General features: G+C 41.5%; 2 protein-coding genes across 3 annotated transcripts in view; both read right to left on the reverse strand.

The window, feature by feature from the left end:
- Positions 1-281: 281 nt before the first annotated feature.
- On the reverse strand, positions 282-19193 carry specc1la (sperm antigen with calponin homology and coiled-coil domains 1-like a). Of its 2 annotated transcripts, none has more exons than XM_033619804.2 (16): positions 19055-19193; positions 13121-13283; positions 12900-13038; positions 11177-12807; positions 10529-10736; positions 10187-10260; positions 9600-9775; positions 9093-9256; positions 8829-8950; positions 7202-7292; positions 6479-6568; positions 6212-6368; positions 5794-5896; positions 1917-2033; positions 1745-1804; positions 282-446 (listed from the first exon to the last, which is right to left on the reverse strand). In XM_033619804.2, exons 2-16 carry the CDS (start codon positions 13244-13246, stop codon positions 357-359), a joined length of 3348 nt encoding a protein of 1115 aa, XP_033475695.1. In that variant the 5' UTR covers positions 13247-13283; positions 19055-19193; the 3' UTR covers positions 282-356. The 2 variants fall into 2 exon arrangements, with proteins under 2 accessions (XP_033475695.1, XP_078027059.1); XM_078170933.1 differs by lacking the exon at positions 19055-19193 and adding an exon at positions 18120-18203.
- A 1504-nt stretch (positions 19194-20697) lies between these two features.
- Positions 20698-22906, reverse strand: part of LOC117252758 (breakpoint cluster region protein) — a 36787-nt gene continuing 34578 nt past the window's right edge. Inside the window, exons 22-23 of the mRNA XM_033619887.2 lie at positions 22246-22405; positions 20698-22163 (exon numbers count right to left, since the gene is read on the reverse strand). Coding sequence (XP_033475778.2) covers positions 22074-22163; positions 22246-22405 — 250 coding nt within the window. The 3' untranslated portion in view covers positions 20698-22073. The remainder of the gene's footprint in view (positions 22164-22245; positions 22406-22906) is intronic.

The raw sequence follows: 22906 nt of genomic DNA on the forward strand, positions 1-22906 counted from the left end.
GATTTCATCGCTGGTCAGTTCATACTTGGTTCACATCAAAGTTACGTCTCATGGCTCATCAGTTCAACAGTGGACATACAGGCAAGCCCTTGAACTACAGCTGTACACAAAGCCCCTTCTAAGCTGCACTGGAAGGATGGAGTAGCTGTGTGTGAGTCCAGTGAGGTTCTGGTCTGCCTTTAGTGTTGCTGAATAGTGATGACCAACATGCAGCGTGACGCAGTGTTGCTGTGGTGAGGGGGAGGGTGTCTGTGAGGTATAACAGTTGCCTGTGGGGTTGGGAGATTGCTGAGAGCTCAGGAGGGCTGGCGTAGCTCTGACTGTGCTGCAGGAGCAGGGTGGCTGAGATGGTGAAGTCAGGTCTCAAAGTACTTGTATATGGCTGTGACATAAGTCATGACACTTTGCCAGTCCGGCCTCTCTGTGTGCACCATCTCATTTATGTCCTGTGAAAGAGAAAATGACAGGTAAGGAGAAGAGATACTGCTCACATATTCTAGATAAAGATGACTTAATAATGCAATTTACCATTTCTTATAAAACAAGATCATTCATAATTTATTTGGTGAGTGTTTGAGTAAACAATGAAACCATCTCCTTAATTCCTTGAGCGAACCCCATCCACTGATAAAGGACTCAGGTTGGGTTCAGAAGAAATTTATTAAGGGTAACTTTAGTAATTTTTTGTCAAACAATTACAGGCCGAATTTATGTGCCCTGCTGGACTATTTCTTAGCCGAAGGCAGTGATGTCCTGGACACCTGGTTTTACCGTGAAGTTGCCAGGCAACCAGCAGGGATTCCTGAGGGTCACAGTGCTAGTACTGCTGCTATGCAAGCAAATTTTTTAACTTTGGACAGAGTCAAGATAGCTGTTTCCAGTCTTTATGCTAAGCTAAGCTAAGCTAAGCTAAGCTAAGCTGCTGAGAGACTCCATCAACTGGAAATATTCTCAGGGCCCTGTTGTACACCCAGTGCAGAGCATTTGCACCTTGCTTTTAAAGGGAATGGGAAATGACACTCTGATTGGTTGAATTCAAAATGCCAAAACACACCTATGATTAAGTAAGATACTAAATGCAACCCCTCTGCCCCTTGCAACTCACTTTGTGCCCAGAATATGCCCTATTAAACTAACAAGAGAGGAGTTGGACACACCCTAACTGCACTTCAGCCATGCACTTTTGACCATGTGCTATAGATCGCTTACATAGGGCTGTCAATTTTTTGAGAACCCTTTATTCACACTTATCCCCAAATTTGGTGTCTTTGGAAACTATAGGATCTCGACAAGATTTTCAGATGAAGTTCTGTGAGTTTAAACAATGTCTAGCTGCACAGCTTTGGTTTGTAGTGACTGACACAGCCAGCAGTTGTTTGAGGTTTATGAGGTTAAAAGCAGAACTATAAATGACACACTGCACAACTGCAAGTCATGCTGTCGTTCCTCTCTGGTTAATAATTAGAATGAGCAATGTTAGTAGTATATACATTATGGGTTAAAGGGGCGTGTCAGAGAAGAATGGGGAACAGAACAGCTTCCAAAAAGAGCAAAGAAAGAAAAAAAAACATGTACACATTCCTCTAAATATACATAATGTCTAAATAAAGGCATTTCAAATCTGACCCAAAGTTGTCTGGATTTATTCTGTATACATTCTTTACACTTGAAGTACAGTTTTTCCATTATTTTGGTTTTGCTAATATTTATTTTAATAGTCATTTCATATTGGTATAAAGCTTACCAAAGTGCATTTGATGCCCACACTCTCTGCAGCCTGGAAAGCTAAGGTGAAGTTTCTCCTCTGAAAAAAGAAGAGAATCACAGTCACACTCAGTGGAAATCTGAGTTTAACTACGGAAATGATAAAGTCATGATGGCTTAAAGGTTGGGGCTTTCCTGGATGCTCTACTTGCCTTCTCCTGGCTGGTGAGCTCTTGGTAGGGGATGTGTGCAGGCAGGTAGGTGTGAAGCAAAGCGCAGAAGGCCAGGCCATCATTCCAGCTGCTGCTGAAGTTTGTGATATCGATGTTCTGAAAAACAAATCAACATTTCACTTTAAAGGGCCAGTGTGTAAAATGGGTTGAAAACCGTTGGAAACAGTAACATCAGTCAAATTCTAGATTGCAGGGCTCACTCGCTCACCCCTCCCGTCGGGTAAATGACGGTGGCCTCGTAGGGACAAAAAGCCTTGCGCACGAGTTTTTCAGGAGTAGGTCTATCTAGCGACGAGGTGAATGTTTATTATTTAGAAATCTAAACCATGTTACGATATTGTAATGAATCCCTCACGAGCAGGAGACCAGAGAAGCGTTTGGGAAAAAGGCCCGTTTATTTGAGCACTCCAGAAACTCCGGTAACACACCACTCTGTCCCAAACTCTGACTCTTCTGGTGTAACAGACACACTTCTAACTTCATACACACATACTCGTTTACGATACTAAGTGGGGACCCCCCTCCCCTCTCTGTTCCGCCAATCTCCAGCCCGCACACTGACTGACAGCGTAGCCGGTAAACAGTGCTCAGCTGTTTATTTAGCCTAGCAATATCTCCGGACTATAGCAGCTGCAATGGACGACTCTGAACGCGATTTTGAAGAGTTTCTTGTAGCGGACACAGACCCAGAGCCATACCTGTTTGAGCCGGAGCATACAGATGAGGAACTCCATGTGTTTGATGCTGAGCGGGTGAGAAGAGAGGCTGAATGCACAGAATGGGATTCGGTGCTACTGCTGCCATTGTTGGGGAGATATATCATCAGGAGGAAAAGCGCCACAGAGAGTGCATCACAAGGAGTGAAGTTGCGTCTTCTTTTCCTCGCAGATGACGGTTCGGGTTCATTCTCTCCTGTTGCGTGGTAAGTGTGGTCCATTTGCAAACTTTATAACTAAAAAAACTTTTCACTACTCTCTATCGATGAACTACTAACACTCTGCTGTTTCCTCCTCCTCCTTCCTTCCTTCCGCTGTCTTCGTTGGTTCATTTATACACGTGAAACGCGTTCTCTGGCTGGCTGGATTGTCCACTCGGGCTGCCGTACATACATGGTGGCGCAAGATGGCGATCTCTCTAAAGCAAGGCCCTTACTATATATATATATAAAAGCATAATTCTAAGGCTACGAAAACGAATTTTATTTTATAGCGATCATACACTTGTATAAACATATTAATGGGTAGAATATTCAGATTCAGATTCAGACTGACAATAAACCATGCCAAATATTACACACTGGCCCTTTAACTTTGATTTAACTTGACAAATCAATGGAAAACCACTTCCTACGCCTCATCTGAGATACAACATTTTATCCCAGGTCATGAATGTCACTGTCAGCCTGTGATCTTATACATTACTCATCTGTATGATATTTATCATCTTTTCCACCATCAACTGCCATCTGACCTTTGTAGGGGCTGTAACTATGATTTCAGACCAACACTGAGGTTATATGTAACTCAATGCTCACCTACCCTCAGTGTCACAGCTATAATAAGGATGGTACAATATGATTAAAAAAGCCTCATGTTTTTGTCAGGTGGTATCTTGCAGGATGTGTTAAATGTTGCACACTTCCTGTGGAGGGCCTGGGGTGTCATGGTAACCATAACCTACATCAGTTAAGAGGGTTGAACATCACTTCAATATGGCAAATGACTCTTGACACGCTTACTGATTGTCATTTCAGTCTCAGTCATTTTTAGCTCAATGCTTTGACAGTTTTGTCTTTGTATACATATACATCGACTCAAGAGTCAAAGTTATAATCCTGGAAATTTTGATAAACTCAAACCCTGTTTTTGATATTACTTTTGGTAAGCATTTTTTCTGCTAAGTATTTACATTTTGTACTTCTTTTTCTATATAGTAGATTTTATTGTTGTGTTCATCATAGATTCTGATTGCCTACTTATGTATGTAAAAGGTACTCAAAGGAAATGACATGTTATCCATTTTTACTGTTTTTAATTTTATGTCACTGATATCAGTCTCACTGTTAACTCTCATTGCAGCATATCAGAGTTGTATTAAGTTGCTTCTAATGCAAACCAAACAGTTACGACTGCTGCTACTTCAAATTAAAAAGCACTCAGTGGGCATCTACATGAAATCCAACAACAAAACATGACAAAAGTCATTTCTGGCATCTTTGGGCAACTGATCAGCTTTAAATATTGCAGGGAGTAATGAGATAGGAGCAGCCAGTGAGCTACTAGATAAAGACTTACAGGCTACACTCACCACATGATGGATTATTGACTAATTTCATTATTGTTACATTGTCAGTTTAATTGGTTGTAATGTAGACAGATACACCAGTTTCTCTTCTGTTGTGTTCTGAAAAAAAAAAAAAAAGCTGCTCAATGTGTGTTTGCTGCCTCCAGAATTTTGGGAACTGGCAACTGCAGTATTAAACTGTACCTGCTGTTACCACAGGTGTTGTCAAATTAACCAGGACTGATTTACTGGATTATAACTTTCACTCTACAACTGGTTTTGTCAAAGTCTCAGCTAAGGGAGTCTCAGCTTAGGCAGATACGGTTCACCAGTAATATTTATCTCACTGTCCAGTCATAAAATTAGTCTCCTGACAATATGTACTTACGTAAAAACAGATATAATAACAAACCCCTTTTCATGTTCTACATAATTTATTAATTTCAACTGAGCACCTAAACACACATTCACATCAATTTCAGACATGTAGTACAAAATAAATTATTCAATTAATGATAAATCATTCAATTAATGTGTTTTATGAATAACTGAATTGATCATAAAACTGTGCTGTCTGTTTGTGCTGCTGATTCTGTTTGTAGCTCTCCAGAGATGACTTCCTTTAATTTTTCTTTTGCCTATTTTTGGTCAGGTACCGCTCAGCTTGTTGCTTTAAACCGGAACTAGCAACACACCACAAACTATATATTTGTATCGCCATATTTGATCCAGGCCATGACGGAATAAATGACCTTGTTCTTACTTATCATAGCCTTCTTCTGTACCACTCAGGGTCTTCAAACCCAACCAACGCTGACTCAAACCACTCAATTTATCAGATTTAACACAGCTCACAAAATGCTTTATACAACCTTTTTTCTAGAGATGGAATGTAGATAACTACATTTACTCAAGTGCTGTACTTAAGTGTAATTTTGAGGTATCTGTACATAACTGGAGTATTTCCATTTTCTACTACTTAATACTTTTGTACTTTTTACTCCACTACATTCATTTCATAACTTAAGTTACTGGTTACTTTGCATAGTTACATTATTAATACAAAATATAAAATAACAATATAGATAAAAAAATACATTATGATGTATTAATACAGGCTGAACTACCCAGAAGTATATAAAGTAATTAAAATTAGCTCCACCTTGACCTGCTGCAACGTTAAAGTGATGAATACATTAATGCATCAACAATTATAATCAAGTAGTATAATATAAATTTGTCTGGAATAGGCCAGTCTACATAATGAGAACTTTCACTTTGGTACTTTAAGTAAATTTTGAATGCAGGACTTTCACATGTAACAGAGTTTTTCTCCACTGTGGTATCGCTACTTTTACTTAAGTAAAAAACCTACATACTTCTTCCACCACTTTTTTTCACATATGTGCAGTTCTCTCTAACACTCGAAAACAGACTATGATGTGTAAAAATCAGTGGAGTTCTCCTTTAACAGTGTTTGTTATACAGTGCCAGCTTCTTCCCAAGCCAGTGGAGAACAGTTCATCACTTCATCATGTAGGATCAGATGAGCTCGTACTTCCCAGTGACCTACCTGATAACCCTCAGTCTTCTTCTGGCACCACTTAAGCAAAGCATTTCTCTTGGAGCCTCCGTACTCTCTGGCCAGTGCTGACAGCGGGTCCTTTCTTTCTTCTCTGTAACAGACACACAGCAGAGACATGTAAGTAAACACGCTGCCACCGAGATTTAATGTGTTAGTGAGGCGAACAGATAACATGGTAAGCATGTTTGCTTAGTGGGCTAGGAGCTGTATGTTTTGTCAGGAGACGAATCACAGCCAAAGTATGAAGAGGTGATGTCACACATGCAGTTGACCAAAAATGAAAACAGAGACACTGACATTAAACAGGCAGTGTGTGCACATTTGCTGGATTACAGGCAAATAACACAACCCAGTTATACCAAACCAGTACAACACACAAGTGAGTCAGGGCCCCAGAAGGTGGTACCTTAGACGGCTGCGTGCTGTGGGGGTGATGGAGGCAGTGGGGGAGGAGGAGGACAGGGAGAGCGGCGAGGAGGCAGCGCTCATAGCCATTAGGGAGGTTGAGGAGGCATCTGTAGCAGACATGTCCCTCTTTATTTCCTCACTGCTTCTTCGGGACACTGCTCGGGATGGGGGACACAATTAGACATTTATTTTAAATACACTGTTGACTGAGTTAGTTTAAAACAGTTTCGTAATAAGTTTATATAACTTGGCTAGCATCTCTAACCTGAGATTGTCTTGGTGGAGTCCATGTTGGAAACCCTCTGGAGGACAGACTGAGGTCGGCTAGCCGAGGTTCCCCTGAGAAGGTGCTCAGCTGTGGATACATTACAGTATATACATCACATATAGTGTGAGTGCTTCTATAAGGGACTTCCTCTGAAATTAGATAACAGGGTCAGCATAGAGCCACATTCCAGCCAGAGTTCAGGGAATACCAACGAACGACGCTGCCTCACTCAGCAGGAAAATAATAAATCTAAGAAACATAAATGGAACATTGGAGGCGACGGTCCAGTCTGCACGTTCACATTAAACACTTGAACTCATTACTGGTGAGAACGGACTGAGGGAAATTCTACAGTATGTGGTGCCTCGTCATTTCCCTCTTATCATCCACTCTTGTGTTTTGATTAACTAAAACATGAAGTCAACATACAGTAGACCTGCTAACTCCCAACTCCAGGCCTCCAGGGAAACATTGTCGTGCTATTTCTCATGACAGAGGGGAGGTCCATTCCCGTTTATCATTAGTTTACTGTAACAGAGGTATAGCAGAGGCCGAAGGACTCATTTCTTTTGTGTGACCCATATTTAACAATGTATTAATCTGACCTTTTATAGATTTACACCTGCATTTCTGAGAGTAACAGTTCTGAAATACAGAAACTGTTATTAATCATACAGTGTAAGGAATGTATTTAAATGATCACCATGATGGCCGCCTCACCTGGCATGGTTATGTCTGTGTAGCTGGGCCTCTTATCACTCAGGGAGGAGAGTGGCTTGGCTGCTGACATAGAGCCAGTTATGGAGTGTCTCTAAAACAAAAAAGCAAAGGAAAAAATAATAACTTTCTGTGTTTTAAATGCTGCAAGAGGTCTTAATATAAAAGTAATAAAATTTAAAATATGTCAACAATTTCTAAATAACAAAATAAATTGTCCAAAGAGAACTGAGTATCTCCACATATGGTGATTTTGCAGTTTTCAAAGAAACCTATTGGATTATCTGGAAGAATGCACTGTCAACAACACTAAAAACAGACTTGTTTTCCCTTGCTCATTAAAAATGAACCGTTTTCATGGGACAGTAAAAAACAACAACTGGAGATTAAGAGTTTTGGTTGATAAAGGTTAGTTCACAGTCACATACAAATGATATAATGTGTGCTCCCAGATGAAGTTACTCAGACTAATCTATAAAAACATTTCTGTGTACTGTGTTGAGTGTACAATTCATTCCATACTAATTCAGATGAGTTTCATCAAACAACATAGTTGCATTGCCATCTCTAATCCACCTGATAAATCCAAAGACTTTGTTATTTTAAAATGCAATGTATAAATTAGCGGCATTGCCTGACAGTCTAATTCATCTACAACCTCTCACCACCTCACTCGCTAATAATTATACTAGTAGTAATACAAACTGCTGAGGCACTGGGTGAATAAAAAACAAGAACTATGAAATGGCTACTCACCTCACAAAGACAGGACGTGTTTTATATTTACAGTTTACACAGTTAAGTGACTCCATGCACAACTGGCAGTGACTACGCTAACATTCACAAAATATAGTTTTTTACCCTTATTCCCAAAAAGACAATTTTTGAAATTGGTTCAGTATTTAGTGAAAAGGCAGCGGTAGAAGTTTTGTTCTGAAATCTCACGAGATGTCACTTTTTCTGAAATGTGTACACGAACCATTCTTTACAACATAGGCATTCTTTCTCTGCGGGCATAGGGTCATAGCACCCACACTATCAGTCTCCCAAGCTTCGCAGCCTTGCAGCAGCTTGTTGACACTCTCCTATTTGGCCTAATTCAGAATATCCTAATAGAATATGCTGTTAACATGACCTGTGTGAAATTCAGAATATTGTCATATTTAGAATAATACTTGAATACTGGAGTGCATGTAAATGTAGTCACTGAGAGAGCAGGTAAAGCTTTGTTTATTAGAATATTAATAACCTTCTCAACAGTGAAAAAAATCCTCCTCACGGGTGGTCACTTGTACTCGCTCCAAATACATTTTAGATAGAATAACCTACATAAAAAACAATCATTATTTTGTTCCTCAGACTCTATGTTTACAAACTAAATCTTGCAACTGGCCCTTCTCTATTTTTTTCATTTATTTTTTAAATCACTTTTATCATCTATGGTTTGTTCGTATTAAGTTTTTCACATCTGTCCTCATCGATTGTCTAATGTGTTTTTTATGCTGTCTCATGAAGCTTAAGACTAGTTTTCCCACTGTGGCCGATATAGTTCCAAATTAACCACTAAAAGGTGTGAAATGGTACGATAACACCACAGCAACATATACATGCAAAGCTTATTCTCCTGTACCTGTATGGGTGAAACAGCAGCTGCTGGGGGCGTCTTCATGGGACTGGGGCTGAGGGGAGTGCGTGGTAGTGGGGTGGCAGAGGCTGTTGGAGTCACAGTGGCACTGCCATTGGTAGGTGGACCTAAGTTAAATGGTAAAAAAAGAACCAACACATACAGCTCAGTTCAGACCTGCTCCACACACTCCTGATGTCATGTTATTATTAAAACCAGCAGCAACATATAAAAGTGAGGGAAGTGGAGTACGGTATGATTGTTAGGTACCTTGTGAGGCACTGTCAAAGCTCTTGATAAGTGTTTTGACGGTGGGCGAGGGCTCTGAGGAGGTGGAGGATCGCCGGCTGAGACCCATTCCCTGTCTGAGAGCAGCCAGGTCCCTCTCTACTGCATTCATGTAGTTATACACTCTGCCCCTCTCCTCATCTTGCCTGGGAAACATACAGTACTCTGCTAAGTATGAACACTCAGAGCTCATATGCTGACAATTTTTTACAATATGGTTCAAGGATGGTTCTTATTCAGGGGTTTACGTCATGTTGTTGAGACCATTATGGTGAAATTTAACAAATCATTTACTCCGTGAAGGCATTTTTTCAACTGTGGGATTCATCAGTGACAATATAATGCAAACCCCACTACTGAGCACCCTCACTCATAATCAAATAAGCAAAGTTAAATGTTCCCTCATCTTGTTTATAGTACAAGCATGAGATGGACAATGTCAGCATGACTGCTGGAGCTCTTCCAAACGTCTCTCTCTGTGTTTCTTACTTCCGGCTCTTGAGCTCGTCCAGCTCCTTGCACAGCTTCTCGTTCTTCTCCTGAGTTTCCTGCAGCCGGCGCCGCAGGTCTCCGATCTCCTCCTGGGCTTCGGACTTGATGTCATTAGCAATGACAACAGCTGTCTGCAGATCTGCCTGGAACTGACGCCACTCCATCGATTCTTCCTGCACACACACACACACACACACACACACACACACACAGAGTAAGACAACAGCAGACAGTGGAAAACAATTCAGGCTGAATTGTACACCGGATCATTAAAGCAGTATTCATGATTCTGTTAGCCCCTTGGGCAAACAAATGTTGATACAGTGAACGTGTTAACAAACAATTACTTATCTACACATCCAGACCCAGATTCACTGAAACATAAGCAGTTTTCTCCATATCTGGCACAGATAATCTCTCCTGTTGTGTGCTACATGTGTGAAAAGGAAACTCCGGACATTGTCCAGAGTTCACATGAGAAAATGGCTCTAGTGTTCTAAACCCTATCCAAAACAAAGAGTTTTATGCAAATAGTATTTAATCCCAGTCTGCAAATAGCCCAGTGCCCCCTGTAGCACTCTTACCCTCAGTCTACGATGAAGAATCTTAATCTCTCTCTCCATGTCGTGCTTCTGGTCCTGCAGCTTCTTCACAGAGTCTGAAGTAGGAAACAAATTCATGTTGGTCTGACCCAAGTTTGACAAACACTTGATGCCAGGACATTAAGACCTCTGAGATATGCAACATGAAAGACTGTCAATCAAACCAGATATTGTTGTATAGTAGATAGTGGTTTTGATTTCACACAGCAGGATTTCTAAATGATCACTGGCTGCCTGCTTGAATAAACACAAGGGTTCATAAAGCCAGTAAAGGTTTGTTCATTACTATGAGTTTACACTGTTCTGTGTGTCCAGTCCACTTACTCTCAAGGTCTGTGATGATGAGGTTATCGTGGAGTTTAAGAGCTCGGTGCTGCTCTACTTCATCCTCCAGCTCAAAGATGGTTTCCTTCATATCTGCGATCTCAGTCTCTTTCTCTTGCAGGTCCACACGCTGCTTCTCCAGGACACGCTCCTGCTCGGCCATCTGCTGCTGCACCTGCTCCTGGAAGTCTCTGTATTCCCTGTCCAGCTGCACACACAGGAAGAGGGGTGTCCTTTATTTCATTAACAAGCCTTAAAGTAATTAGCTGACTAATGTGCAACAAAGCTCCAGCGGTGTCATACAGTAATTTATGGAGATATATTGTGCACAGTATGTGTGTGTTAAGCACACATCCATACAGTTATCCTCTGCCTAGTGTTATGTTGGTGAAGTACTAACAAGGAGCGTTGGCCACTCCTTGCTAAGGGAAAACCCTGGAGACCTGACTGCTGAGTTTGTGATGTTTTCAAGGTCAAATCTGGCTCTGCTCCATAAACAAAAGGGAACTCATTTTGGTGACCCAAAAACTGTTACATGAGTTCTTGCACCCTAGATTAAAGTTTCATTTAGGTCAGACACATCAATTTAGCATCTCATGACTTAAGGAAATTGATGTCTCTCAAAATCTCTTTCAACTTTTAACTGACCTTACTGAAAGTCTCCTGCAGCCGCGTGAGTTCACTGTGGGCTTGTTCCAGTTCCTCCTGTAACTTCGCCGCCTTGGCCTCCGCCTCTTCTTTCCCCAGACGCACTCCTTCCAGCAGTTGGCAGATATCATTTTTGTCCCCAGCGGTGTGAAGAGAGTACAGCTCGGCCACCCTCTGCCTCTCCTGGTCCAGCTGGGCTCTGCAGCGGCTCAGCTCCGCTTGGTCATTGCTCACTGCTGCCTTGTACTCTTCAAGTGCAGCCCCCATGGCAGCTCGGCCCTGTCTCTCTGACTCCATGATGCGCTCCATCTGGTGGTTCCTCTCTTTCAGTGCTCCAATCATCTCCTGGGCCTCAGCATTGTCCTGTTCAGCCATCTTCAGTGTGTTGGACAAGTGTTGTTGAACCCCCAGCAGCTGCTCCCTCTCAAAGCGGGCATTATCTGCCAGGTCTGCATAGCGCTGCTCCAGCTCCATGTAGCGGGCACTCTTGATGTCCTCCTCTAGTCCATATGATATATGATGCTCATCCAGCAGAGAGCGCAGGTACTCGATCTGTCGACCATACAACTCAAGCTTGTCGCTCTGCTGGCACAGGGAGTCCATGAGGATCACCTTCTCTTCACCTAGCCGCTCATTCTCTCCGTTCAGCTCCTGGGTGATTTGCTGCAGGTCAGCCAGCTCCTGTAACGTAGCCTGGAGCTCCTCAGCAGTGCTGTGTTGGTTTTCTTCCATCTGGTGGATGCGCTCCGTAAGACAGGCCACTGACACTTCACTGGCATTGCCGCTGCTGCCCCTCCGTGAGTGCTCCCTGCTGGGTGCGCACTCTGACTCAGATGATGAGGAAGCTCCAGAGGGGGCATCCAGAGCATCATCACTGGAGGTGACAGCCTGGTAAACCTCACTAGATTCACTGTCGAGGTTGTCTGCTGAGCCTCCATGCTGGTGTCCTGTGAGCAGATCCTCCAAAGAGCCGGGGGCCGAGCCTTCCACTGAGGAGGTCAGTGTACCTGTTCCACCACCATCACTCTGCCCGCTGCCCACTGCCAGGTCCGGGCTCAGGGAGGCATAGTTGAACAGCTTGTCAGAGGCATCCAGCCTCTGCTCCAGAGAGAAACCTAGCGCATTGAGGCGGTCTTTTAGCATTCGGTTCTCACTCTTCAGCAGGTTGAGCTCCTCTCTGATGGCTTGGTTCTGCTCTTGTAAGAGAATCAGAGTGGACTCCACATCAGCTGCTGTGATGGCTGAAACCTGGGGCTTCTCTTCCTCCCCAGCTTCTTCTTGCTGTGGTGCTTCCTTCCCTCCCAGGCCAAGCTGGGCCCTCATGTCCCTCAACTCACTGCGGAGGCGGAGGATCTCCACGTCTTTGCTTTTAGCCAAACCCAACAGGTCTTTCACTTTGGTCTCCAGAGCCACCTTATCACTGATCTGGCCGTCTGATTTAGACTTGCTCATACGGCCATCAGACTCTGCTTGGATCTGGCTGCGAGAGCGCTTTCCTGAGGCTACATCCCCCGATACAGTCCCTGATACCAACTGCTTCTTATTGGCTGAGGTCCTGGATGTTCGCAGACGGTCTCGTGATGAATTTGGCTCCTTGGAAATCGAAGATGTTGTACGCTTGGATAAAGTACCTGGAAAGAAAGAATAAGGTTATCTTTACATTCCCAGTGAAATACATCAGAAAAGATAAAATTCACATGTAGCCATGGAATATGACATATACCTGATGTTGTCTTTGGCTTGCTGTCTATGTTGCTAGCAGTAGTCCCAATGGAGGCAGTCCTCTTGGTCTTGCTGACAGCATTACTTGATGCAGGATTCCCTCCGGCCATAGCTGCTAGAAGATCATCATTGCTTTTCACCTGAAAGCATGAACACTGACTTTCATTCAAAAACCAAATCAAATAGAAAGCAGCATCTGGTCCATCACTTAATGAGTCTTACCTTAGACAGAGGTGCAGTGGTGCCAGTCTTGGCTGCAGGCTTTCCGGTCCCAGCGGTAGCCGTGGCCTCTGACTTCCCTCGATCCCCACTCACCTTACTCACCGCTGGCCGGACTGACTTCTTCATACTGAACTCTCTGATGCCGATACATTTACAGCTCAATCTGTGCACAACGGAGGGAGGGGAAAGGTAATGTATGTCAGAGCGCACAGTGATAGCTCCAGTTTTCCATGGAAGAGGAATTCTTTCCACAGAACAATTCCCTTAACACCAGAAAACACTGAGACCACACTGAGTAACTGAGCTCTTTGGAGTTTGGGAGGTAGTGGATAATTTAGATCATTCTTCCAATCCCTAAAATCCCTATTTTGCAGTTTTAAAATTTCAATTTATATTTACAAGATGACACATGGACACTTGTGTGGCCATTTGAATCCTTGTGGCTGTTATGACAGCTGTAGTCAACCACCCCTTTTACAGGAATCTAAGATAGACACTGAAGCTTTCAATTGCCTACCGGTGTCTCCACTAGATGGCTCTCATGTGTTTGCAATAGTTCAGTTGGTTCAGAGTTTCACTTGCCTGTCAGCTGCAACAACGATCACACTGATAAAGAGTTTAATCTATGTGGGGGTGGCTGCTGCTACTCCCCACTCTACTCCTTAGCACAGACAAACATGGGCAAGTTTTTCTGGCGTTGAGTAGAGTATTCAGCAGAGCCAAAAAAGGAAAAGCAGATTCCTTGACAGATCAAAGTGAAACAAACTTAACTGCCTTCACATTTTGTGTGGCAAAAATGTGAGTCCGTTATTCTGTTACTGGGCAACCGGTCTGATGCACTGAATATCATCTCGCACTGCCAAGAAATCATTCAGTGCCTTGTTCGTGCAACTCATAGCAGTTCACAATTACTGCTGTTGAATTTAAACAGCTTGACAAACCAGAAAAGATTCCCATTAACAATTTAATGGGGGCACATTCTTGAGCATAATTTGGTGAGCTGTATTATGCATTGTTACAAAATGTGTCTTGAATTAGCAGCAAGTCTTAAAACCGACCAGTTATCTGTTATAATTCTGCAAATAAGCGGTGTTCATTTGGCAGTGAACAAGGTGCTGAAACTGGCTGTAACCAAATCACAAATGCTTGTTTAAAACACACAAAGCTTTATTCAGTATTGTTTACATGCTGCGTCCAGGTCTGAATAGAACCTGAACTGATGCCACGATAGCAAAAAAAAAAGTGATTTGGGACACAGCTGGAAACAAAGAGTAAGTACTTTAGCACAGATTTGGACATCTTGAAGTTTTTGCACTATGGCTCTTGAGAGGAAAAAGTGAACTGAAGTTATTTATTGTACGTAAGAAACCCAGCTACAGTCAGAGTCAGCACTGTTGTTTTCCTAAGAAGAAGTTTGTTGTTTGGATATGGAAATAAATATAATCAAGTATCAGCAGTAAATCAGATTTTAAATAGAACACTGTGAGAAGCTGACCAATGCACTGCAGCAGGAGCTCAAATGTTTAGACAATTCATGGACTAAAGCCTTTCACTCAATCTTAACTACACAAATACATGCTACAAAACTAAGTCAATACTTACAATCTGATACAGCAGGTGCAGGAGGAGATCTGCACACAATACCTCACATCTGCACCACATACTGTCAACTGTCTCTTTCCCAATACTTCCAGATAATCCAAAATAACCTACTGCTAGACCACAACTGCACTTTATTCAAAAACAAATACTTTTCTAATAGATTTCAGCTGTGTTGCCTGGGTGCAGATGTTACTTTAAATCTGTCATCCTGTACCAAATCTTCCACTCTGAGCACACTTCAAGTCCTCAAAGTGATTCTTTTTTTTTTCAGCAGAGACTATTTACTTGGCTTCTAATTTCTGTTGGGTTAACCTTGGCCTCCAGTGACGTAGATTCTGAGAAGGGTTTAGCTACACCTGATTTATAAGACCAAACCACAAAAACACACAGCTCTAGGCTTTAGGAAAGAGTTATGACAAGTTGGATTTGACTTAAAGATAAAAACGTATATTTTTCACATTGTAGCACTTGAAATCTTTACTCAAAATAACATGCTCACTGTTGTTTTTGTGGAAAACTTCTGACAGCCATAAAATATATGTCACATACCATCAGAACACAGACAGTTAAGTGTACGTTTAGAAGGTGCTGCAAGCAAACAAAAACAGTCTTCTCTGCCCCATGTGGAGGAAATGGCAAATAATGTGTCTCAGCTGGTTAGATTCTAAACAGACCTTTAGTACAGGGTTATGGTTACAATACAAACTCTGCCTTCATAGTATACTTATAGCATATTGTGTTTACACCTGCAACCTCTTTGACCGTTCATGATTAGAATATTAACTCTAAGTTTACACCGTGTATCTTTCCCCACTCAGTCTCTTTCACTAGGTTAAGCTACTATATCCCCATAGGCCTCACCTTATTTGGAAGCTTCATGTCATGGCCATATTTTGAGAACACGTCCTTTCTTATGTCTGTACAGTTCCCACTACATGTTACCCAGATCTAGATTTTATATGTTGACAGGTTATCTTAAATTATACATGCAGTGAAGCTATAAATAATTGCCTGGGAAGCTTTGGTTGTCTTTCAGTCTGCCATTGCCAGCACTTCTGTAGTCCTGATTTGTATGTATTCTTACTGTTTTCTTAAAACGCAAATCTTTTGGGCACAAAGAAACAAAGAAAATTCAAAACTGCACCACTGCAGCTGCGAAACTCACCACCAAGCGCACAACTTCTCCAGCTAAAGATACAGGGCAATCAATAGGACTCAGCTTGCTACATAATATACCATGATCCTTCTACTTCCAAACCTTAACTGATTTTTTGCACACTCAACTTTGTAGTCCCTGTGTATGCAAGTATTTATCCATAACACATACGTTTGGCAGTGCATTTTCCCTGAGTACTGACGTGTGTGCTCGAGAACTAGCCAGTTTTCTGAATTGCTGAATGTGTGTCAAAGCAGATGTCTGTAATGGAGAGCTGCTAGCTAATGCACTGCTCTTTTCATTGGATCTGAATAGACATGGGAGCACAGGCTGGGGACCAAAAGTGCAGCTAAATGGGGCAGAGGCGGCTCCCTTTTCTTTCACTCTCTCACTCTGCAAAATACTGCGCGTGTACCAATTCAGAAACTCTTCAAAAAATCATTCAAATATACATCATAAATTTGTACACACTGGCCTGTCAGCCTCACTTTGTTTGGTTTAGAGAGAGTGGTCTAAATAGTCATTATTCCCACACTACTGTAGTTTTCACCTATAACTGTAATGAACTGCACTGTATCAAAAACAATATTTGACACGGTGCAAGAAAACAAAATCTTGGTGATTCCACATTTTTGGGATGACTGTTCATGACCTCTGATGTATTACTGTTTAAATATAGCTAAAATTGAAAAGAAATAACACAGAAATGAAAAGGTTGCAGTCCATCAGGTTTCTCTGCCACTAGCAGACATTTTCTTAAATATTGGCCAAATGCAAAAGTCTTCCTCTTCTTCTGGGGAATGATTGTGGGGCCTATATTCAGAATCTACAACATATCAGCAACCACAAGGATATGATTGTTTTACATGTAATAATTTTGCCCCTTAATCATACATAGTCCATCACTATCTATGCTATGAGAGGTCGGAGGTTGTCACAGAAATATTCACATGTTCAAAACACCTCCACTCAGTGTAGCCATGTAGTGCTCTGTGCTGCAGAACTTGAGCTGCTCCTCAACAAATCGAGCCAGAAGCCAATAACACTTATCCTGATTGAAATTAAAGGGAGCTACAGTATTCGATTTCAGTGTTAATGAATGCAATGGATCTGATCCAAGGCTGACCGAAGGAACAAGTGTGTGTAGTGTTCCTTTACAGACAGCTGAACAAAGCATGACACTGAGACAGAAGATGCAGAAGAAACAGTCTAAGCAGAAAGGGACGTGGGGGTAGCGGAGGTCTAGGAACTCATTAATACCCCTTTCCTGCTCTCCTCCCTTATTCATGCGTTAACTGTGGGGAGGCACTTCCTTGCCATAACATCAGCTTCCTGTGGTGGCGTCTCCATTAAAAAAAGGGGTAAACTTGAAAAGGGTGACTGTGTGTACAAGGACAAGCAGGCACCAGTCTGCCTGAGACAGAACAAACACTGTCAAACCGAGAATTTCAAAATAATATGCCTCACTATTAAAACACAAACCTGGAATGCAAATACACAAACCATTTTGGCGATTTAGCCCTCAGTCATATTGGAATTGTACCTTCGTATTTCAATGCTACAAAAATATGCTGATAAAAATGAAGAATCAGTAACAAGAGTTGTCATGCCTACTGCGACAATAAATTAATCGTCTTTATTAAATTTAATTATGCATAGGATTAAGGATTAAGCATAGGATTGGTCCTGACTTGTGAGGCTGTCTTGGAAATACATTTATTTGTCTCCCCTTTTTCAACGTCACTTGGGGGCAAAGATCCCAAGACTTAAGAGTTTTCCCAAATAGTTTCCTAACAGTGAAGCAATGATTAGGCAGAGTCATGACGAAATATCTCCTAAGTCATATCTCCTGGACAATGATTTAAAGAATGGGCTGTAAAATATTGCTCTTTCCAAGCTATTCCAGCAAAGTTAGGAAACATCTGTGGTCACGTCGGGTGAAGATGATTTTTAAATTAATTGACTTTGAAAGAGAGGAGGATTTAGTAAGACACCCAGGCTACAGCTCTGCGGTAGTCTGGGCCGGCCAAGAGCCAGTGACAAGCTTCATCAGTTCACTGTTGACTCTTCTAAGGGGGTGGCAAATTTACATTGTTCTTAGCTACACCTATTAGCAGCACCACGGCTAACGTTAGCCCTAACAATGTGCCATTTAACCACACAAGGACAGACTTAACCCACCAAACCTCTTGGTAGAGATAACTGCCCCACTCTTTAGAGTAAGCAAACATTGGTACTTACATGATAGACACCAAATGGCAACTTAAAACACAAGGAGCCCAGCTAGCTAGTTAGCTTTGAGGTCAGACACGCAGGGAATTTCAGTCATTTCACTTCCTGTTTGGCCATACGCTTTCAAAACAAAAGCACCGAGCTAGACACGTTAGACACTCGCTATTTAAACTATAATAATCATGTCAAAACTCCGAAAAAGCGAGATTTTGAACCTACAGTGAAAGTAGTGATATAACAAATAAAGATATTGTATAGTATATTTCAGGTGAAAAAGATAATCCAAGTGTAACGTTACAATACAGTCAAAAGCTCTGGATCTAGCGATGCCCAAATTTTGTTCAAATATTATATTATTATACTGTATTATTATAGGTAGTCTTGTCACGACCCGCATTAGCAATAAGCTGAAGTGCGCCCACTCGCATCACATCTTATTTCAAACCATTGTTGAGAGTAATAAAAAGATTTGTGGCGATTTTACAGCCAACAAAAACACTGTTATAGTTAAACATAAATTACCCTTAATCAGGAAAAAAAAGCTCAATTCAGCAGTAACTGTGATAAACGCAGTTATAGTGACGCACATTAAATTATGACTGACACTGGGGCTACCTGTCAACACATCGCGACTTATTTTGAAATAATTCAGAGTAACGGTTCAAGTGAGTTATTCTACCTTGACAGCTGACAAAAAATATAGTTTGATGGTTAAAACCAAAGCTATTATTCTATTTATAACAAACAAAAGGAACAAAGCGGGTGCGCGTTGTTAATACCACTTCAGAGTAGGTTTGTGCGTTTCTTTCCAGTCAGTTAATTCACCTCAGCTGTCAGGGAGCAATGGCAAAGCTAAGGTTGCTAATGCTACCGTTCGGCTAACAGTGTTAGCATAGCCGGCAAAAACACAGCGCTGTTTTAGTGAGCAAATAAAATATTCATACCTGAGGTTCTCCTATTTTTTCTGTTTGACACGTTGATAAATGTCCGGTGGGTGTTCATTTGGGGTGGCAAACACTTCACTAATCCCCAACTTCAGACGGCAGGCAGCATCGGTTTCGGATGTCAGCCTCTCTCTCTCTGTTGGCAGCAGCCGGATGATCCTCTGCCCCCTCCTCTGGTTGCATCATCTCAGCATCACCCTCCGTACGGGGGGGACACCGCCTCTCCCCAGCATGTCTACATATCCAGAGGCTCGTTTATTATTGTTTCCATATTACTACTGGCGCTGGGCCAAACGGCTGCAGAGCCTCTCCTCAACCAAATGTAGCCTACAACACCTTCACACACCCTCACACAGAGTAGAAGAAACGATGCACAAAAAGGCATGTCGACCCAGTTACTATATAACCATTAGTATCTGTCGATTATACCCTTAGTAGGGTTCACATAGATCTTTCACATTATCTCTAATACATCTCACACCTTCATTGTTATTAGATTATTAGGTTATTTGAACATGTGTTTTTCATAAAGAATTTGTTTTTGTGTATGTGAAAACTATTTTTGTTTTGGTGGTTGCTACATAATGACAACCAACTGAGAACATACTTACCTTTTTAATTTACCCTAAAATGATCTGAAATATCAATCTTACAGTCAATGTACTCCTTCAAAATAAAGCTGCATATTTGTCTTTATAAGGAAAAACGACAACCAGCCTAGCATGTATACACATATCACATTACAAAAAGTATTGCCGTGGAGCTCAAATTGTTACCTGTACTGGTATTAGTCTATGCACATCACATAATTAGCAAGATTATCTATTAAAATAGAAACGTTGATTTTTGGATGATCTCCAATCACTTTGAATGGGAAATCTTGCGCAGTATTTTACGAATTTCGTAAAAACCACTGGGTGAATCTCTGAGAAAAGTCATAGCACAATATTCCCGAATTTTATGCATGTTTTGATGTACTTTTACCTGTGTGCTGGCTACACTGCGAGGCCAGTTTCGCGGAGAAATTTTGGTATTGAAGAGGAATGAGAAGAAGAAGTAATAGTAATAGGTTGTGCCTGTGTTCCACAGCAGGCACCCCTAATATGACACCAAAGTAAATCAGCATGTGATTCCTTAACCCTCCACATTGAAATAGTTTTCAACTAGCCTATATCGCCAAATAAAACAGCATAATTGAACTTCTGCAGCTCAGTTATGGATTTTGGCTTTGGTGTGCCACCCCAAGATTTTCAGTGGCCCCATCCGGACACCTCTATGAAAAATTCCTGGGGGTGCCACTGCATGCAGGGTGCATACTCAAGGATTGCTAAAGTCCAGAACCAGAAAATGTGTGGTCAGTTTTTCATTTCCATGCTCATCACTGTCTTCTTCAGTCCTACACTGAACAATTTGCATAATATCTCCTCTAGTGGACAATAAAGATGGAACTTTGTACAGGTGTTATGCTGGCAGCATAGGGACCAAGGAGCATAACTATCTGGTGGTACAGTCAGCCCGTTTAGTAAACTTACAGTATGATTTCAGTACATGTTTATAACAGGACTGAAACGTTGCTGAGTCGTGTCAGAGATTAAGCTTTTAGTATGTTTTATCTCATTCAAAGAAATGACACATTGCAAGAATATTGTTACCAAGTTTTTATTTACATAAATCATACATACACAATCCACTAGTCTCATCCTAATAATCACTAAGAGTTATTGCTTATTTTACATAAATCACAAGCCTTTAGGGTTATAGTTTGTGCTGACAAGTGTTGAATACTTGTAGTGATTTGGAAGAAAAATATTAATGCAAGCACAGAGTGTATTTTCAGTAAGTAATTCTAGGCATGTGGATGATAAACCTAGTAATAAGCCAGGGGACATGGATATGAGTGAATCACTGTGCTTCAAGGATCTTACTCGGGAACATTTGGTATTTGAGATAATCTCCAGGTGCTCTCATTTCTACAGCAGTGTGGCTTTGTCCTAGATAGGTAGACTACAGTGAAGGATGCAGGAAGCAACACATATAAATCAACAGAATAAATCAAATCAAAAAAGAAAAAACAACGTGGACACAAAACATATGAAATATTGACAAAAGACAACTGCAAAATTAAAATTTATACACAGCACAGTATACATTCCTCGGGTGGAGGGGTTAGGCCCCGCCCTTTTCCTGGAATGATTTGCCTTTCACTTCTCTGTACCACTTTCATAAAAGCACTATCTACATAAAAGTTGGCTCGGACACCACTAGAAGAACCTGTGAACGAAATAAGGTCACTATACAAGCTGTATAGCACAGATACCAAAACACTTTAAATGGTTCGGCCAACATGCCTGCATGTTGCTGTGTGTTAACTACAGTTTTCAGTCTCATACTGTTAAATTCTGTACAAAATTAAGAGTGTATGTAAACATTAGGGGAACTGAAATGTTCTATTGGTCATCAGCAGGGAAACATTGGCACAGGTGAGCTTAAAACCAAGTCAAACATTTCTGGTGGGAAAAAAATGTACAGACATGGAAAAACATATGTCCATTCATCCAACCATTCATCCATCCATCATCCAGCCACAGAGATAAATCTTTGAAAACTCAACTACAGCAGAAATCCCCCTCTGTGAATATTGAGCTAATGTGCACAGTGACAGAACGGGGCAGTGAAACATATTAAAGTCAGTAAATAACGCTTCTTGAAATTTAAAATTTAATTACAAAAGGAATGATATAATTTGTCCACACATCATATACGGTTGTCTTTTACTGATGCAGCAGGCAAGCTTGTAAGTAAACAGAACACACATGCTCATCACATCTCCAAAAGAAATGGCTTTGGTCATGGTGGCTGTTTCCAGTTTACCATGTGTTGACGGTTCCACCTAGTGGCTACATTAAGCATCCTCAGAGGAAACCAGCCAGCCATGGCTGCTCAGCAGCTTCCACCTCATTAAGCAGCCGACATTCTGCCTCCAAGCAGAACATTTACAGACAAGTGCATGATGTTCCTGTTATACTTCAGTAGAGAAGAGAAGGCTTTGACGTTTGCTGTCAGGTGTTGGAATGCTCTCCAGCTGAAGGAAGTAGAGAAGGACTTGAACCTATAAACACAGAAAAAAGGTTATCAGACCCACAGTCCACACGTCGCTGCCTCACTCACCAATATCCTGACATTAGCTGTACCTGAGCCATGACCTCTAGAGACCAGCTGTCATTCATGGAAATTGGCTGCGAGCTGTTTGAGATTTTGCTGTCTTTTTCAGAGGGCCGCAGCAAAGTGGGACCAAAAACTGTGGCCAGATTGTGCAGAGACATCTTGTTGATGCTTTCATTTTCAGCCACCCTGTAAGAATAAAGCAAAAAATAACAATAAATCCCCAGACACTCACAAAATCCTGAACAGTACATCTTTGTCAAGCTTCACTGAAAGCTGCGCATTAGTCTGAACCAAACAAAAGCTAGCCCGTGTAACTTTGGCAGAGCAGCAAGTGATAAGTACAGGTTTAATAGTAAATGCTCTAACTTTGTGTAGCACAGGTAGAGAAGAGTCATTAAATCAGTGAACTGATTTACTAATGTATCTTAAATTTGCTAACATTTGCTAACTACCATAATCTTCTGGTCATACCAACCTTACACTGAAAAAAGCTATACAATGGCTAGGGAAAGCTGCGGCAGCCGCTGCAACCTGTAGCTGTTAAATTCTGCAACGAAGTGTGGCCAAAGTTAAAATTGGTGATGGTTTAACTTTTGGTTTCCATTTGTGAAACAGAGTCCTGTGACTCATGTGACATGTTCACCTATGTTACAAAGAATTTCTTCCCACCTGAAACACATGAACACG

This window comes from Epinephelus lanceolatus, chromosome 9 (assembly GCF_041903045.1).
Source record: "Epinephelus lanceolatus isolate andai-2023 chromosome 9, ASM4190304v1, whole genome shotgun sequence".
NCBI classification, from domain to species: Eukaryota; Metazoa; Chordata; class Actinopteri; order Perciformes; family Serranidae; genus Epinephelus; species Epinephelus lanceolatus.

What these genes read in the sequence shown, in the direction of transcription:
- specc1la (XM_033619804.2), bottom strand. Translation starts at nt 13,246, where the DNA reads ATGAAGAAGTCAGTCCGGCCAGCGGTGAGTAAGGTGAGTGGGGATCGA. An exon ending in CATCATCACAGACCTTGAGA is followed by an intron (nt 10,261 to 10,528) that starts GTAAGTGGACTG and finishes TTCCTACTTCAG; the next exon opens with ACTCTGTGAAGAAGCTGCAG. An exon ending in TGGGCATCAAATGCACTTTG is followed by an intron (nt 447 to 1,744) that starts GTAAGCTTTATA and finishes TCTCTTTCACAG; the next exon opens with GACATAAATGAGATGGTGCA.